Source organism: Salvia hispanica, chromosome 2 (assembly GCF_029641045.1).
Source record: "Salvia hispanica isolate PSC_SH4W2 chromosome 2, Shi_PSC_v1, whole genome shotgun sequence".
Classification (NCBI taxonomy): domain Eukaryota; kingdom Viridiplantae; phylum Streptophyta; class Magnoliopsida; order Lamiales; family Lamiaceae; genus Salvia; species Salvia hispanica.
In genome coordinates, this window is record NC_142693.1 from 4423844 (window position 1) to 4439537 (window position 15694).

The window sequence follows — 15694 nt, forward strand, 5'->3', positions numbered from 1 at the left end:
CTATTTCTAACAAGCTCTTTTTTTTCTACAAAGTCTAGAAAGCTCTCTGTGTCTTTCATTTTGTGATTGTGAGCATGGCCACGTCTGCCATTTGAGGAATAGTTTGTGTATTAGTTTAACTTGTCTTAATGAATTATTTTTGCCATAACCTCATTGTTATTATTGGAAATATATGAATATATATTGCTCTGGTTAAGATGTCTAAATCCATAATAATTAATCAGAAATTCGAATTCATGTCGTAAAACTACCTACAAAATTACCATATGATTTTTTGGCTAGAGTTGTACTCCTTTCTCATTTAATTAGCATTGTTTGGTGAATTAAACCCCCTATGGTACTAATTACTTGAAATTTAATTTATCTTTTAGGAACAACGTTCGTTTATATCCAATCCATGTCACATTATTTACACGTCTATATACCAAAAGTAATTAAAATAAGGGACCAATTTAATAATCTACTTGTGTGCGTGCGTTCGGCCAGTAGAAAAGTGGTTCATATCCGAGTCCAAAAGTCTCAAGTTCGAGTTGATGCGACCAATGAATTTCTACTCATTTATTAATAAAAAATAAGGGATAAGTACCAAAACCACTAATAACGTTGGCTCAAAAAGCAAATAAATTACTGACATAATGTTGTAAAGCAACTTGATTCCAAACGTTTATAGAAAAAAGAAAATGAATCCCTAACGTTAACAAATTGCACTTCCTCTGTCCAACTAACATAAAAATAAATATAACATTTAAACATAATTACCTTGTTCAAAGCTCATGAATACTGCTCTAATCCAACTGAATAATAAAATTACTACTATATTGCTTTTTAATAATTAAAAAAAAAAAAAAAAAAAAAAGCCTGTGCAAAGAGAATCTCCAGTCAACACACAACACTTTTGTCAACCCAAATTCCATTCACTATATCAATACGAATAAAATCAAAATAAAAAAATAAAACAAAAGTGTATGATTCCTCTAACGTAAAATCCGGTTCCTCTACTACATTTGTACATGAAATTCTTGTCAATTTATGCCCAAAATCTCCGACCAGCAGTAATCATTTCCTTTTGAGAACTCCTAAAATAAATTATGCATAACAAAAAGAGGAGAGAAGTTAGCTAATGATGTCTCATATTTGAGCTGCGAAGGGTGAGACCATGCAAAAATTTAGTATATCCCAACAAACTAAGTTTGCCGTTGGGCTTCAACCAATCTCTCAGCATCGAATACGCGGTAGGCCCGACGTTCAGCTCCTGCATCCAACCCGATTCTATTAGCTACGAGCGAGTCAATATTAGTTAGTTCGTTAGCTAAGACAAGATATATACGTACCCGGGCTAATTCCTCTACTGATATAACACGGCTACCCTCCTCTTCGAAATGCTCGAAAGCGGTGGAAGCAATTTGCTCCCATTTCTCTAGGGCCTCCAGTTGGTATGTGCTGATGGCAGCTGCACAGAACTCATCGAACTCCATCTTTCGATAAGCTAACGGCGCCATCTGAAGTAACCCCACACGAAAAAATAAGTTAGCTTATTTAGATTAGTATAGTTATGTATGTGTGTGGTGAGAGGTGTTGATAAGGTAGCTAACCGCGTGAAGGATATCCGGGACCCTAGATGCCTTCATGGCATCGGTGGCATTACGTGCAAGAGCCTGCAAAACAGTTATACCATCTCAATACGGGACATGTGTGATTTAGACAATGAGGGCCGGGAGGTTAAGCTGCTTGACAACCTTTTTGAAGTTTTCGAGAGAAACTCGCCCATCCTCACTAGGCTCTAGAAGCATGAACTGTGCTCTGAGATAGATCAGCTCCTCCTCACTCAATGCTTTCGAGAGAGCCTACATGTAACCATCGGACGAGATTATTTATTACTATATCGCAACATTTTGATCAAACAAGGCCATTTTCAAAGGTGTAACAATTACTCATGAAAACCGTTATACAGAACTCAAACTCCGATAGCAACGTAATAAAATTAACAAAGTTCCAAAACCACGTCTCGTGAAACAGCAAACACACCTTTAGTGCTGCACGTTTAAAAGGTGTAGCGTGTAGATACGTCTTTACTAACTTATAGACCAATATGTCTAGCGGAATTGGATGGCTCTCGCTTCGCAGCCAAGGATGAGCTGTGTATGCAAAGATATGTAAGTTAGCTGCATCATTTAGCAATATATTGGCGATTTCGGTTTGGGTTTAAATGGCTTTTATGAGAAAAACATGGAACAATACTAACTCAAAGCTTGAGCGGCAGTCATTCTTTTCCGGTAATCCTTGTTCAGAAGTCGCTTCACGAAGTCCTTGGCATGTGAAGAGACAGATGGCCAAGGTGTGTCCTCAAAGTTTGGCTCGGCCCTCAAAACAGAACGGAATATTCCAGACTCCGTTCTTGCCCAAAATGGTCTACTACCACAAAGCAAAATATAGGTAATCACACCGATACTCCATATGTCGGCCTCCACGCTGTAAGATCTGTGAAGAACCTCAGGTGCTACATAATAAGCACTTCCAACAATATCATTTAGTCTTTCATCTGCCAAATCAAATGTGGAGCAGAAATTAGAAAACTAACTTCAGCAGTAAGAAAAGTGTAAAGGAAATAAGGAATGCCGGTAAAAGATGATACACCTAGTTGGTAACAACTTTTTGCTTCACTGAAACAGTGCAAAGTGCAAAAAAAAAACATTTCTACTGATATCCACGTGTTAAAACTGATAAAAGTTTGGGTTCGGGGAAGTTCGCTAGTTCACCTCCAAAAGTCAAGATGTTATGGAAGAAAGCAGGAACTAGCCATAGATTTAACTCACGAAATTCAGACAGCGGACAGAATGAAGAACTGATGAACAAATATTTATTCCAAATACTCAGAATAACCATCGAAATCAGCAACTAATTACAAATAATTTATAGGAAGAAAATCTACGAGGTTTTACAGCAAGATGAAAGGTAGCAGTTTTCAGAAAAAGGGGTGATAAAATGAATTATTACCTGTCCTGATGAAGTCAGAAAGACCGAAGTCAATGAGTTTCATATCAGCGTCTTCACTTCTGGAGGCAAATAGAAAATTCTGAGGATTGGAATTAGCATCGATGTCATGATGGAAATTTAGAAAAGTCTACTATCAAGAAGCTGATGGGAAAATGAAACATTCTGTATACCTCAGGTTTCAAGTCACGGTGGACAACACCTTGAAGATGACAAAATGCGACAACACTAAGAATCTGAACGATAATAAGTTTTGCTTCTTCTTCAGTATATCTACCACCTCTGAAATGAATAAACTGTTGTCAGTGTTCTGCTTGCAACCATCACAAAGATGGCTTAAAATTAGAACATAAACGAATATCAGTTTTCTCCGTTTCTCCTCCCTAATAGATTGCAAGCAGGACTATGAACGGAAAGCTTACTTTGCCAATATTCTGTCAAGCAGTTCTCCACCATCACACAACCTGTAAAAAGAGAGAGAGAGAGAGAGAGAGAGAGAGAGCTAATATCAGAATTACAAACGCTATTGGTTCGAAGACTCGTAGTACAAACTTTCAAAACTCCTGCCAGTCCCAGTTTCAATTGTTATCTATTTTTTCTCCTATATCTTTTGTTATTAAAGAAGTATTTTGAAATCGAAGACCGAAGTGTAAAGTTTGTCTGTTTAAACATGTGAGAATTTTTATATGCGAATCCATTGGGTTAAAAGGAGATCACTCATACCAGAAGACAGAATTATATACTACGTATATAACTTATAAGAGGATATTATACGAAAAACCTTGCACGAAACCATCATATAGACCAAAGTCCTAAGATAGAACAAAAGTAACACTTTAAGTTCGAAAGCTATCACTTTAATAACCAAAAATCTAACTTCAAGAAAAGTAAGACGTAGAAGAATAATATCAGTCGTATTGGGGTGGAGCCTCTGTACGACAGACAAAAATCCTTAACTAAAGATATATGTATCAAATACTAAAGGAAAATACTTCACTAAATTATTCATGGTAGAGGGACTAACAGAAAATCGTAGTATTAGCAAGCATCAACTATTGTTTCCTAGATTAAGAAACAAACAAAAATTGCCTGATCTAGGAAAAGTGTAACAAGGAAAGAGGGCAAATCAGGAAAAGTTGCAAGATTCACTCAACAAAGATTCAATTGTGTACACTACAGCACAGGGGAAAGAGAGATACGTACTCCATTATAATGTATACATTGTTGGAATCCTCGCAAGCGTCATAAAATCTAACTAGATGTCTATGACCTGAGAGAGCTTTCAAAATTTTTACTTCTCTGCGAACATCTTCAATTGATATCGCAGTCGTCATCTGCCAAACAGCTTATTCAGATACAAAATCAAGTTTCATAACATCATAATTGTTCATTCAGAAAGAAGCCATCAGTAGTATATAGCAGACTGTGTATTTGACGCATACACGGGTCTATCCATTTCATTTTACCCGCTAAAGTTGGAATTTATCTTCCCAAGCACCCTTAGTGCTTATCTTACCGTTACTCTAATCCAAAGGTTTACTCATAGTTGTCTGCTCATTATGCACTTCCACCATCTCCACAAAATAAAGCACCGATAAGGACACTAAGACAAATTATTATGTTTTGCAGCTGAAGATAGTTCAGTTTATCATTCGACAACCATTTTAAGTGGAAAGCAAAAGACATATCTTAATCACTCTTCAGCAGTCACATTAAGGCTCACACCAACCTAATCACGATTGAAGGCCATAACATCGTGATAACTCAAATTTCTTCATTTCAAACCACAACCTCCCTTCATCCCAACACTCAAGGTCCCCAACTTCCTACAGCCCTATTAATCCGGAAACGTTACTTACTCTCTAGAGTTGAATCAGTTAAGAAAACAAATTCTGCAACTCGAGATACACGTTTGATTCGTATCAATAATCCTAATCCTCTTTCCCTGATCTGCTACACATTTACCAACCTACCTAAACCAGAACTACATCATTGATCAGCTAATCAAAACTAAAAAAGATTCCTTTTTTAATTCTACACATACACCCTTCATTAGCTAACTATTGTTGTTGAATCCTTGGCTATGGAATAAACATGTTTAATTTGGCAAGAAAAGCAAAGCACATTACAAATTGATACTTGGACAGAAACGAACCTTGGATTTGGAGATGATTTTGACAGCAAGAGGCAAATCCTTGAGCTCCCCTTTTCTCCCCTTGGCAAAGCAGGTATGCCCAAAATGCCCTCTCCCGACCTCCTTCCCAAGCTCAAACTTCGCCCCAAAATTCTTATTATACCCAAAATTCTTATCCAGCGCGTGCTGCTGCTGCTGCTGCTGCGGCGCCGGCGCCGCCTCCTCCGCTGCATCCTCCGGAATCGCGCCGTGCCGCGGCGACTTCCTCCTGTTCCCCAGCTTCCTCAGCGACGCCCTGATGTGCTTCGCCGGCGACGGCGGCGGAAAGGGCTTCTTGAAGAACCTCATCGGCGTCGACCTCGCCGGCGACGGCGACACCCCGGCGCCGCCGGGGTAGGGGCTCGGCCAGGCGCTGTTCGATCTCGCCGGAGTGCCGTTGGGCGGCGGCGTCTGCGGAGGGAGATCGGCGGCTGCGTACTCATCGTTGCTTACCGTGGGGATCGTCTTACCGTAGCACTGCCCCATCAGCAGCGACTGTCAACTCTCTGTCTCTCTGTCTCTCTCTCTCTCTCTCTGCAAATAACAGAGTTTCTTCTTCTTCTTCTCCTTCTCTTCTTCTACTATTACTATACGGATAAAAAAGTATATACGTTTCTTTGTCTGTATTCGTATTTCTCCAATTTTTTGTAATAAAATTGAAATTGGAAAATTCAAATGTGACAAAATGGAACTGAGTCAAAACAAAGTTAATTGGACAACGAGACGAAAATCGCACTGATTTAAATATTTTTCTAGAATTAATTAGTTTAAAATGAAGAGTGGGATTTTCTACATGTGCAAAGATAGAAGCAAAATTAAGAGGGGTGGAAATTAGTGATTTACTAGTAATAAATGCTCTATTCTCCACCTAATGATGACACATCCACATTTTGTATTTGCAAATCAAATTTTAAACGAATTCAAACCGAATAGTCAGTGGCGGATCCAGGATTTATAAACGAAGGGGGCGAAATAATATTAGTAGGTTGGTTTAGGGCGAAAATGACAATTTTTTTCAATTTTTTGGGTGACGTTGGGGCAAACGGAGGGAGCGGACATGGCAATTTTACGTCCTGATAAGAGGAGATTAGTCGCACGTGGGGTGACCGCCCCCTCCTGCCCCCTAGATCCGCCAGTGCCGAATACTCACTCCGTCCACAAAAAATAGATGAATTGATATATGACACGAATTTTAATGTAGAATTAGTAAAGTAAGAGAGAATGACTGTTAGTGTAATAGAAAAGTTTTGATTCTAATAGCATAAGTGGTAAATAAAATGATGTGCATGATTATTATTTTATTGAAAATTTTCCATGAATGAATGTGCTCTATTTTTTGTGGACGGCCAAAAATTGCAAATGTGCTCAATTTTTTTTGGACGGAGGAAGTATTTATTTAATTGAAAGTAAAACTCAAACCTGAGCTTGAGAACATGCTGCACGCAGGATTAGGTTAACAAGAAGTCAACTAATTAGAAAATTTTATATGGGTGTGACGGTGTGTGACAGTGTGAGAGCAGCTTAACCAACATTTGAAAAAATATACGGTAATTTAGGTTGGAGGTTCGAATCAGGTAATTTAGGTTGGAGGTTCGAATCATCAGTATGAAACGATTATTAATCCTCTTGGATATAAAAAGGGAAAAAACTTGAGTATGAGAAGTTTATGGATTTGTGGGGCTTTACTGTATCTTCATTTTGGGCCAATTTATTGTATTTATTGTGAGTTGATTAAATTGCAGCGTAATAAATTAAATTCTTGTTATGGTATTTATTGCGTTGTGAATTATCTGGTGGTGTTTTTCATCAATCATAGATTCATAGTATTCAATTTAAATTATTGCTAACCTATGCATACAGTTGGTGAATGTAATAGTAGTAGTATCATTTTATCCCCAGCCTGCCACTGTTAATCAGGCCGGCCCAGACGAGTATTTGGATCAAGGCCCATTTTAGGTATGATTGTACAAAGAGATCAAATAAAATAGTACTAGTAAATTGTAATACATTAAGATAAAAGAATTCATATTTGTAATCTCATGGTCAAGCTTGTATAAATATCAATTTATAATTGGTAACCACACTACATTTGTGTGTTAAAAAATTTTTAGAGCGGGTAAATAGGTGTCAACCGAAAGAGTTGTGGTGTATACAGTTGAGATATATTAAGTAGATCGACAAAGGAAATGTATTTGAGTGTCAATCTCATCCATATCATCGATCTCATACCAAATTTTGTCAAATCGAATCACTTTACATACCAAATCTTGTCAAATTGAATCACTTTCCAAGAAATACGAGATAACGACTAAGTATACTGGTCACGGTTCGTCATTGTGTGAATCTTCTTTCGAGATTCACACTGAAGATTCACACTATAATATGGAGTAAAAAAGCTAAAATAAGGATATTAGCCTTTTCTAAAAAAATGTTCTTAAAATGAAAATATCCACTTTTGAGAATAAGATAGTAAAGTTTATGTGAGAATTAAGTGGTTGGGCTTTTTTTCAACTTATACTAGTGGGCCAAATGTCAATATAGGGCTTTCTTCGAGTAGCTTCAAAGCAAATTAACGTATAAATAATGTGTTAAATGCACTCTTCCATACCAAACAAACTTGTTCTTCAAATAGATTATGAAGAAACAGATGGAGAATATATTTCGTATACAATATTATTGTAAGTCGTGATAGTAACTTTGATATATTAATTGCTCATATTATAATATTTGGATAAAACTTGGATGCATATAAAATATATTTATTACTATAAAAAAGACAATGTTTGGATGGTATAGACAATATTACTATAAATTCAATGTTAATGTACAAGTGAATGGAGGGATCCAGTGATATGACTTGCAATAACTCACGAAGCCGTACTACCATAGCTTATTCAATTTTCTATATATAAAAATACACATCTAATTTTATTAAGTTTTTTAATAGTATTAATATTAATATTAATAAAACAACAGAATACAAAGATAGAGAAATGAATTTTCCAAATATATATAATATATAGCTTCGGCACTGAACAAATTAAATTCACATATTTAACTAATTAAATAATATAATTTCTTTAAAAGGATCATTGATATATAAATTAAAATTTTTATTTTTTTGCAATTATTTCTGATGGTCAAAATTGAAACAAATATGATTAAGTAACAAAACGATGTTGGCTATGGATAAAACGAAATCATTCAATTTTAATTAAGACAACGTCAATTTATTCAACAAAACCAAATTTTATTGTTACATCATATGGATTTTGTTACATCAGTTAAGATTTTTTATTATCGTGGTACAATTGCAAATATTTGAAAGTTATAATTTCTCTAGTTTTTTTATATTCAAAAGTTATGTTTTTGACTATAGTCAAACAAGAAATTGTAATTTAAAAGACAATTACCTAATTCTTTAAATATAAAAGTACTAAAATACTCATAAAAATTCCAAAATTTTGCCCCACCCCACCACCATCATCCCAGACAAAATACATATGCGAGGTGACTGCTCCAAATCACTTTCCTCATCTTTGATAAGATTATTACTATTACAGAGTGACCACCAAATTAATAGCCAGGGATCTTGTCTCTTGGTAATAAATAAATAAATTAATTAATCAAGGAATGAATAATTAAAATGTGGGGATGCATGGTTGTGTGGAATGGACAGACGATGAAGCTGGAAAGAACATCCCATGTGCCATCATGTGACTACGATGTGGATGTTGCATCTTCGTACCATATATCTATACATATGCGTACATACATGTGTATATATCTACAACAATATCCACATATTTATATTGAAATATTTTGGTATCTAATGTTTACACTTTCTTTGCAGGAAAAAGGCGATTCTGTCGCCTTGACAGCCCCCAAACTCCGGCCCGATATCATGTGAGGGGATAAAATCAGGATACGCAGTAGCCCGTTAAGGGGGAGGCCTTAACTCATTGGCTGTCAAAAGCCCATCTCCCAAGGCCTTATACTTGTGCCTGAGAGATGAAAGCAACTACACGACAGCAGTGGGATTTGAACTCAGACTCATGACAGTGTTCGTACCATATATCTATACATATACGTACATACATGCATGTGTATACAGTATATATCTACAACAATATCCACATATTTATATTGCAATATTTTGGTATCTAATGTTTACATTTTCTTAAGAAAATGTTCGTAGGTTTCAATTTTAGATGTGGAGTTCCACGTGAAAAATATAATAGTAGTACTAGTATAATTTTTGTCGAACTTGAATGAAGGAATCAAGAGGATACCATTCTAGCTATGATGTAAGTATGTTATTATATTATTAATTTTTTATGTGAGATTCTCCACATAAATTTTATACTAATAGACAACAATGTAAGTATCAACGCACCTCACATAAAAGCTAATGTACTTGACTAAGCAAGTAAGCATTGATGACGAAGTGTTGCTAAGACGATTATCTTTCATCCAGTAGATCAGGGGTTCGAATTATCAAAAAATAAATAATGAATTATTATACTATAAATACACTTTTTAAGAATAAAATTGTATATACACGGAAGGGATAGATTAAAAATCTCTGATAATTAAAATGTCCACGTGTCATCCAACCGTTAAAGAGCATTATTACATAGCTTAAAGATTAACGACTTACTTATTCAGTGACTATAAAAACGAACATTCCAAAATAGGCACTATTAGGTCGATTGTGAACTTTTCTTGACAATAATTGAAGCGGAAAATATTTCCATTTAAATTTAAAATAATACTCCTCCGTCCCAAGGTATTTAGGGCATTTCTTTTGCGCATGAGATTTAAGAAATTGATTTGTTAAAGGTTAAAGTAGATAGAGTAAACTAAGAGACTAAATAAAGTAAGAGAGATGAAGAGAGAGTAAAATAAAAGAGGGAATAAAGTTTTTTTTTAAAAAATGATTCAACTAACTTGGAACAAATAGAAGATCACGATTCAACTATCTTGAAACAGAACGAGTACATGACAGTTATACTAAGCATCCTTATCATGACTAGATCCATTTCCTTTGTGAAAGGAGAATTAAGAAAATCCAATTAATTGCAATCTTTTTTCAGACCTCCGAAAAAAGCATAGAAAAGGCCTGCCTCGAATTATCTCAATTGTATTGCCAAATATTTACCCAAATTGGGTGGCAAAGCAAAATAAGAGCCTAGCCAAAATAAATACAGAAAAAGGTGAAATTAATTCAGACCTCCCAATATTCATTAACAACTTCAGCTACTTTCTTTCATTTTTGGTGTAAGTACAGCTGTTATTTACACTACTTGTATAATAATACTGTGGTGTTGGTGGCTTATCAAATGCTGTTATAATCTCTCTATACATATGAATATTTGCCCAAAATATTCAAGTCCCAACTGCCCCATGCCATTATCAACTCTTTGTCTTTGTGCAATCATGGCCTCATTCCAAGGCCAACTGCTCTGCAAATTTATTGTTTATGTCGTTAAACCCTATGCATCATCACTACTTAGTAGCATACCAGAATTCTCACTTCTTTTTACTTACATATTGTCCCAATTTGCCATAGAGGATGTTTATTCAGTTATTTAACAATCAATTACTCCTTCCGTCCCACTTTAGGAGTCTCGGTTTACCATTTTTGGGCGTCCCAGTTTAAGAGTCCCGGTTGGTATATTCCATAAATGGTATTAGGCCTCGCATTCCACTAACTTTTTTCCTCTCACATTTTATTATAAAACTAATATAAAATAGTAGGACTCACATTCCACTATCTTTTTTCACCAACTTTCTTTTACATTTCTTAAAACTCGTGCCGAACTCAACCGGGAGTCTTAAAGTGGGACGGAGGGAGTAATAAAAACAACCACAAAGGTGGGACTCTCTGTACTCTATTAGTGCTCCCTTAATTGTAACTAACAGCGGATGCAGAAATTTATTTTGATATGGCAATATATTCCAAAACTCAAATTTAAACAAAATAATGAAAATTCGACAATATTATTATACTCTCTCTGTCCCATTAAAAATGAAACGTTTTTCTTTTTTGGTTTCCCATTAAAAATAAAACGTTTTCTAAAATGGAAACAACTCCATCTCTACTTTTTCATATCCCTTACTTAACTCTCTCACAAAACAATACTACATAATATCTTGTGTTTCGATTCCCAAATGTTTCATTTTAAGTGGGACTGAGGGAGTACAAAGTTCCGACACTACTTATAATATGCTCCATATATATACTTTCTTAAAACTTGTGCCGAAATCAAATAAGACATTTATAAGAGACTGGAGAGGGAGCATTGGCTGTGAGAATAATTATCAAGATTAGTTAAGTTAATGGAATATATTCTAATAAAAGTAGTTAATTTTCAGGCCTTTACAAAAAGATAAAGAGTTGTAAAGAGGCAGGTATCTCTCCATTCTTTGTAGAGAAGCATGAGAGTTGGAGAAAAATATTAATCAAACTATCTTCAAACTCCAAAAGAAATTATCTGCCACTACACATGGACGAAAACGACTGCACATAAACACAAAACACATAACCTTAATTTAATTTGGCATCTTCTACTAACTCTCTTATCTACCTTATTTAATGTCACCATAGTAATGTCAATAATCAACACACAAAATGGATAAATCCATCAAATTTACGTATTATCAAATTGACCCGAGATTAATTTTGTCGTAAGTCAAGACTAATACGAATTATACGTGGCGCGTTTCGCCACCCGTGATGACCCCCCGCAGTAACGAGAGGTGGGCGCATTGTGGATGAAGAATAACGACAACTATATAGTTGCTAGTTGTCATCATTGAGTAGTAAATTCACAAGCACATAAATGTATAATAAGAGCCTTGAATTTAAATTTATTTCGATTTCCAAATATGAGTCTGAATTTTAGGTGCCCCCATATCTCAAATCAGCCCCTCACAATCATACATTTTTGCTAGCACTACTATCATATCATATCATTAGTCATGCATTAATCAATTCAATTCGCAATGCTTCTTCATCTTCATCTTCGTCTTCAATTGAACTAAATTAATTAATGGCGCGGCTCTTCCGATCCAAGTCCTGCTCTCTCAACACAATGCCGCCGCCTCTATATGAAGACGACGAAGGCGGTTATTTTGGAGACTACAACTACAACACCGATGACGAGGAGGAGGAGGAGGAGGAAGACGACGGAGGATCGGAGAATCCGGCGACGACGCCGTTTTTGAGCCCGGGAGGAAACGGCGGCGGAAATCAGGCGCAGTTTTCGGTGCTGGGGGTTGTGGCGGCGGCGCTGAGGAAGTCGCTGGTCACGTGCTCCGTCGACGCGGACGACGTGGCGTCTGACGTGGACATAGGATGGCCAACCGACGTGCGACACGTGTCACATGTGACGTTTGACCGGTTTGATGGGTTTCTGGGCCTGCCGGTCGAGCTCCAGCCGGAAGTGCCTTCTAAACCGCCCAGCGCCAGGTTTGGTTTTACTCTTTTTTCCATTTTAATTTTCTTATGTTTAATTAATTGTTGTTAATCTCAATTATTAATTATAGACTATAATTGAAGTGAGGGAGGGAGAGACATGCATGCATATTAATTAGTGTTTTTAATGACTATTTAATGGTGAATAAATCTCTAAATCGTCTGACAATTGATTTTGTATTTTCCGTGTTTTGGGGAAAAAGAGTACTCCATCCGTCCAAAAAAAATAGATCACTTTGTGTATGACACGGATTTTAATGTAGAATTGGTAAAGTCAGAGAGACAAGGAGAAAAAGTACATAAAGTAAGAGAGATGGGGAGAAAAAGTGAGTAAAGTAGGAGAGAGGGAAGAATAAGTGGGAAAAGTATGAGAGATGAACTTTTTATTTTAAAAAATGGTGCTATTTTTTGTGGACGTCCTAAAATGACAAAAGTGATCTATTTTTTGTGGACGGGGGGAGTATTTTATTTTATGAGTCGGAGGTTGCACTGGATATTTAAGTTGTGTTTATTTAGTAGCTGTAATTAATTCTAAAAAATGTGTGTTTATTCAGATCTAGATTTGCAATCCAAGTGATCAAATTAATCCATCAATGATGTTGTTTGGTGACATAATTGGAGTGGCGGGGATTTAACGCGGAATTTATGGGTTCTATCTTAAAATTTATACAGTGATTCAAATTTTCTCTTTAGATAGAATCATATAAGTGAATATTTTTGTTTTATTTTGTCAACGCCCTCCTTCAAACTCTTTCAAAGTCGGATTATTATTCTTATCGAGTTAGACAACCCCTTCGCCTCGAACTGCACCAAATTTGAAGCTAAATTACTATTAGTCATTTTCTTGTTTTTTTAGACATGGATCAAGAGGTAGACGAAGAGATACTGTGGATATAGAGATTTTCTATGGTTTGAATGTAATTGATGGAATTAAAAAGAGAAATGCATAAATTATTTCATTATAGGAAAACTATGACTAACATTTATAATTTAATAGAGGACATATTTTTTGGTTTATTACATTAGCCATGTTAACAATTTTGGTAAGTTCACTTGTAACTCTGCAAGATTTAATTGATGTTTGTTTTTTCTTTCTTCTAACACAAATTGTTTTGCATTAAGTTGATTCATGTGCAATAGTTAAAGTGGCTGGTTGAGAATTAAATTGAACAGTTGAGATTGAATGTGATGAGCTAATATCTATATAATGATGTGGACAGTGCTAGTGTATTTGGAGTTTCTGCACAGTCAATGCAATGTAGCTTTGACCAAAGAGGAAACAGCGTACCCACAATTCTTCTTAGGATGCAAACAAGACTCTATGAAGAAGGAGGCCTTCAAGTATGCCCAATTCTATGTTATTTTAGCTTTATAGTATATTATATTTATACTATAGTAGGAGGGGTAGTGATAAAATGCAATCTCATATATTGTGCAAACTCCAAACTATGATCTGGACTGTTAAAAAATATCAACAGATGACAAAATAGTAGCAATAGAAAATGCCAACACGGTGTCAACACAGCATCAACCGTTGACACTGTGTTGAAATTTTCTGTTGCTACTATTTTGTCATCTGTTGATATTTTCTAACTGTCTAGATCATACTTTGGAGTTTGTACAATATTTAGAGTTTGCATTTGATTACATTCCATAGTAGGAGTATATGATTAATTGTGTGTGTGTTAATTTGAAGGCAGAAGGAATTTTCAGAATCAATGCTGAGAATAGCCAAGAAGAAAATGTTAGGAAACAGCTGAACAAAGGAATTGTGCCACATGGAATTGATGTCCACTGCTTATCTGGTTTGATAAAGGTAATTATAGAAGCAAATTATTAATTAGTACTACTAGTATGGTTTATATTGTCACATTGTTAATGATGAATTTGATATCACAGGCTTGGTTTAGAGAACTCCCTTCTGGAGTGCTTGACTGTTTAAGTGCAGAAGATGTGATGCATTGCAACACAGAGGAAGAGTGTAGCGAGCTCGTAAAGCAGCTTCCCCCGACCGAGGGCGCGCTGCTCGACTGGGCCATCAATCTCATGGCCGACGTCGTGCAGCACCACCACCTTAACAAGATGAACGCGAGGAACATCGCTATGGTTTTCGCTCCAAACATGACTCAGGTGCTTCACTATTCTCAAATGACTCTAATGTCCCTCATCAGATTATTGACCAAATGACTTTTCCTAACAGACTAGTCTTTTGGACGAGTTATCAGACTGTTTAATTTGAAATACTAATGTATACAAGTCCAGATGGCTGATCCACTAACGGCGCTCATCCACGCGGTCCAAGTCATGAACTTTCTCAAGACCCTCATCGGGAAGACGCTTGCTGAGAGAGAGGAGTATTCGGCGGTACTGGAGCAGAGTGGTGCTCCAGTTGACGAAGAATGCAATAATGCAGAAGTGATGAGTAGTGGAGAGACGACACCCGCTACCACCGCTATCACCACGCGCAAAAGGCGAACCTTAGGGCACAGTTTCAAAGACGAATACGAAGCAGACGACGGAATTCTCCGTCGTCTGAATCTTCGGAAAGGCATGCAAAAGCTATGCCGGCATCCGGTATTCCACTTGACCAAGACACAACCTAAGAAGCTATATAATTCTAATTAATCTCTTTTCTTTTTTTTTCTAATGCAATGTTGATTTGCTAGCTAGCTTTTTTCTTTTTTTTCATTTCACCACATAAATAGACACAATATGTAGGCAGGCTTGTGGGTTGATTGGTTCTTAAAAGTTGGGCCTTCACTTGGAAATTAGGACTTTCTATGTATCAAATTCTCTTATCCCTTTCCATCTTATTTATCCATTCCAACAAGGCCCAAATATATCATTCTAACAATCTTCTTTTCAAAGAAATGAATCCATTTTTTTCAACTTGAACCTAATCTCTCTTTTCTCCAAACATCTATAGAGACACTTTACCTATATCTATACCAATACAAAATACCAACACGTGGGATTAACTTTTTTAAATTCAATTCAAGAAATTCAAGAACAAGTGAAGAAAAGTAATGATATTATAAAGAGTCGATAAC

The 15694-nt window shown here is 36.1% G+C and overlaps 2 protein-coding genes across 2 annotated transcripts; one reads left to right on the plus strand and one right to left on the minus strand.

Annotated features, from left to right (window-relative positions):
* Nucleotides 1-893: 893 nt before the first annotated feature.
* On the minus strand, nucleotides 894-5772 carry LOC125202563 (CDPK-related kinase 3-like). Its single transcript, XM_048100984.2, has 11 exons — nucleotides 5147-5772; nucleotides 4195-4325; nucleotides 3414-3455; nucleotides 3165-3273; nucleotides 2995-3073; nucleotides 2243-2539; nucleotides 2026-2135; nucleotides 1737-1844; nucleotides 1593-1655; nucleotides 1332-1499; nucleotides 894-1252 (listed from the first exon to the last, which is right to left on the minus strand). The coding sequence occupies exons 1-11, from the start codon at nucleotides 5648-5650 to the stop codon at nucleotides 1118-1120; spliced, it is 1746 nt and encodes a 581-aa protein (XP_047956941.1). The 5' UTR covers nucleotides 5651-5772; the 3' UTR covers nucleotides 894-1117.
* Nucleotides 5773-12006: 6234 nt separating this feature from the next.
* On the plus strand, nucleotides 12007-15457 carry LOC125206513 (rho GTPase-activating protein 5-like). The gene is made up of 5 exons (XM_048105764.2): nucleotides 12007-12638; nucleotides 13865-13985; nucleotides 14341-14460; nucleotides 14544-14774; nucleotides 14907-15457. Exons 1-5 carry the CDS (start codon nucleotides 12220-12222, stop codon nucleotides 15267-15269), a joined length of 1254 nt encoding a protein of 417 aa, XP_047961721.1. The 5' UTR covers nucleotides 12007-12219; the 3' UTR covers nucleotides 15270-15457.
* Nucleotides 15458-15694: the final 237 nt, after the last annotated feature.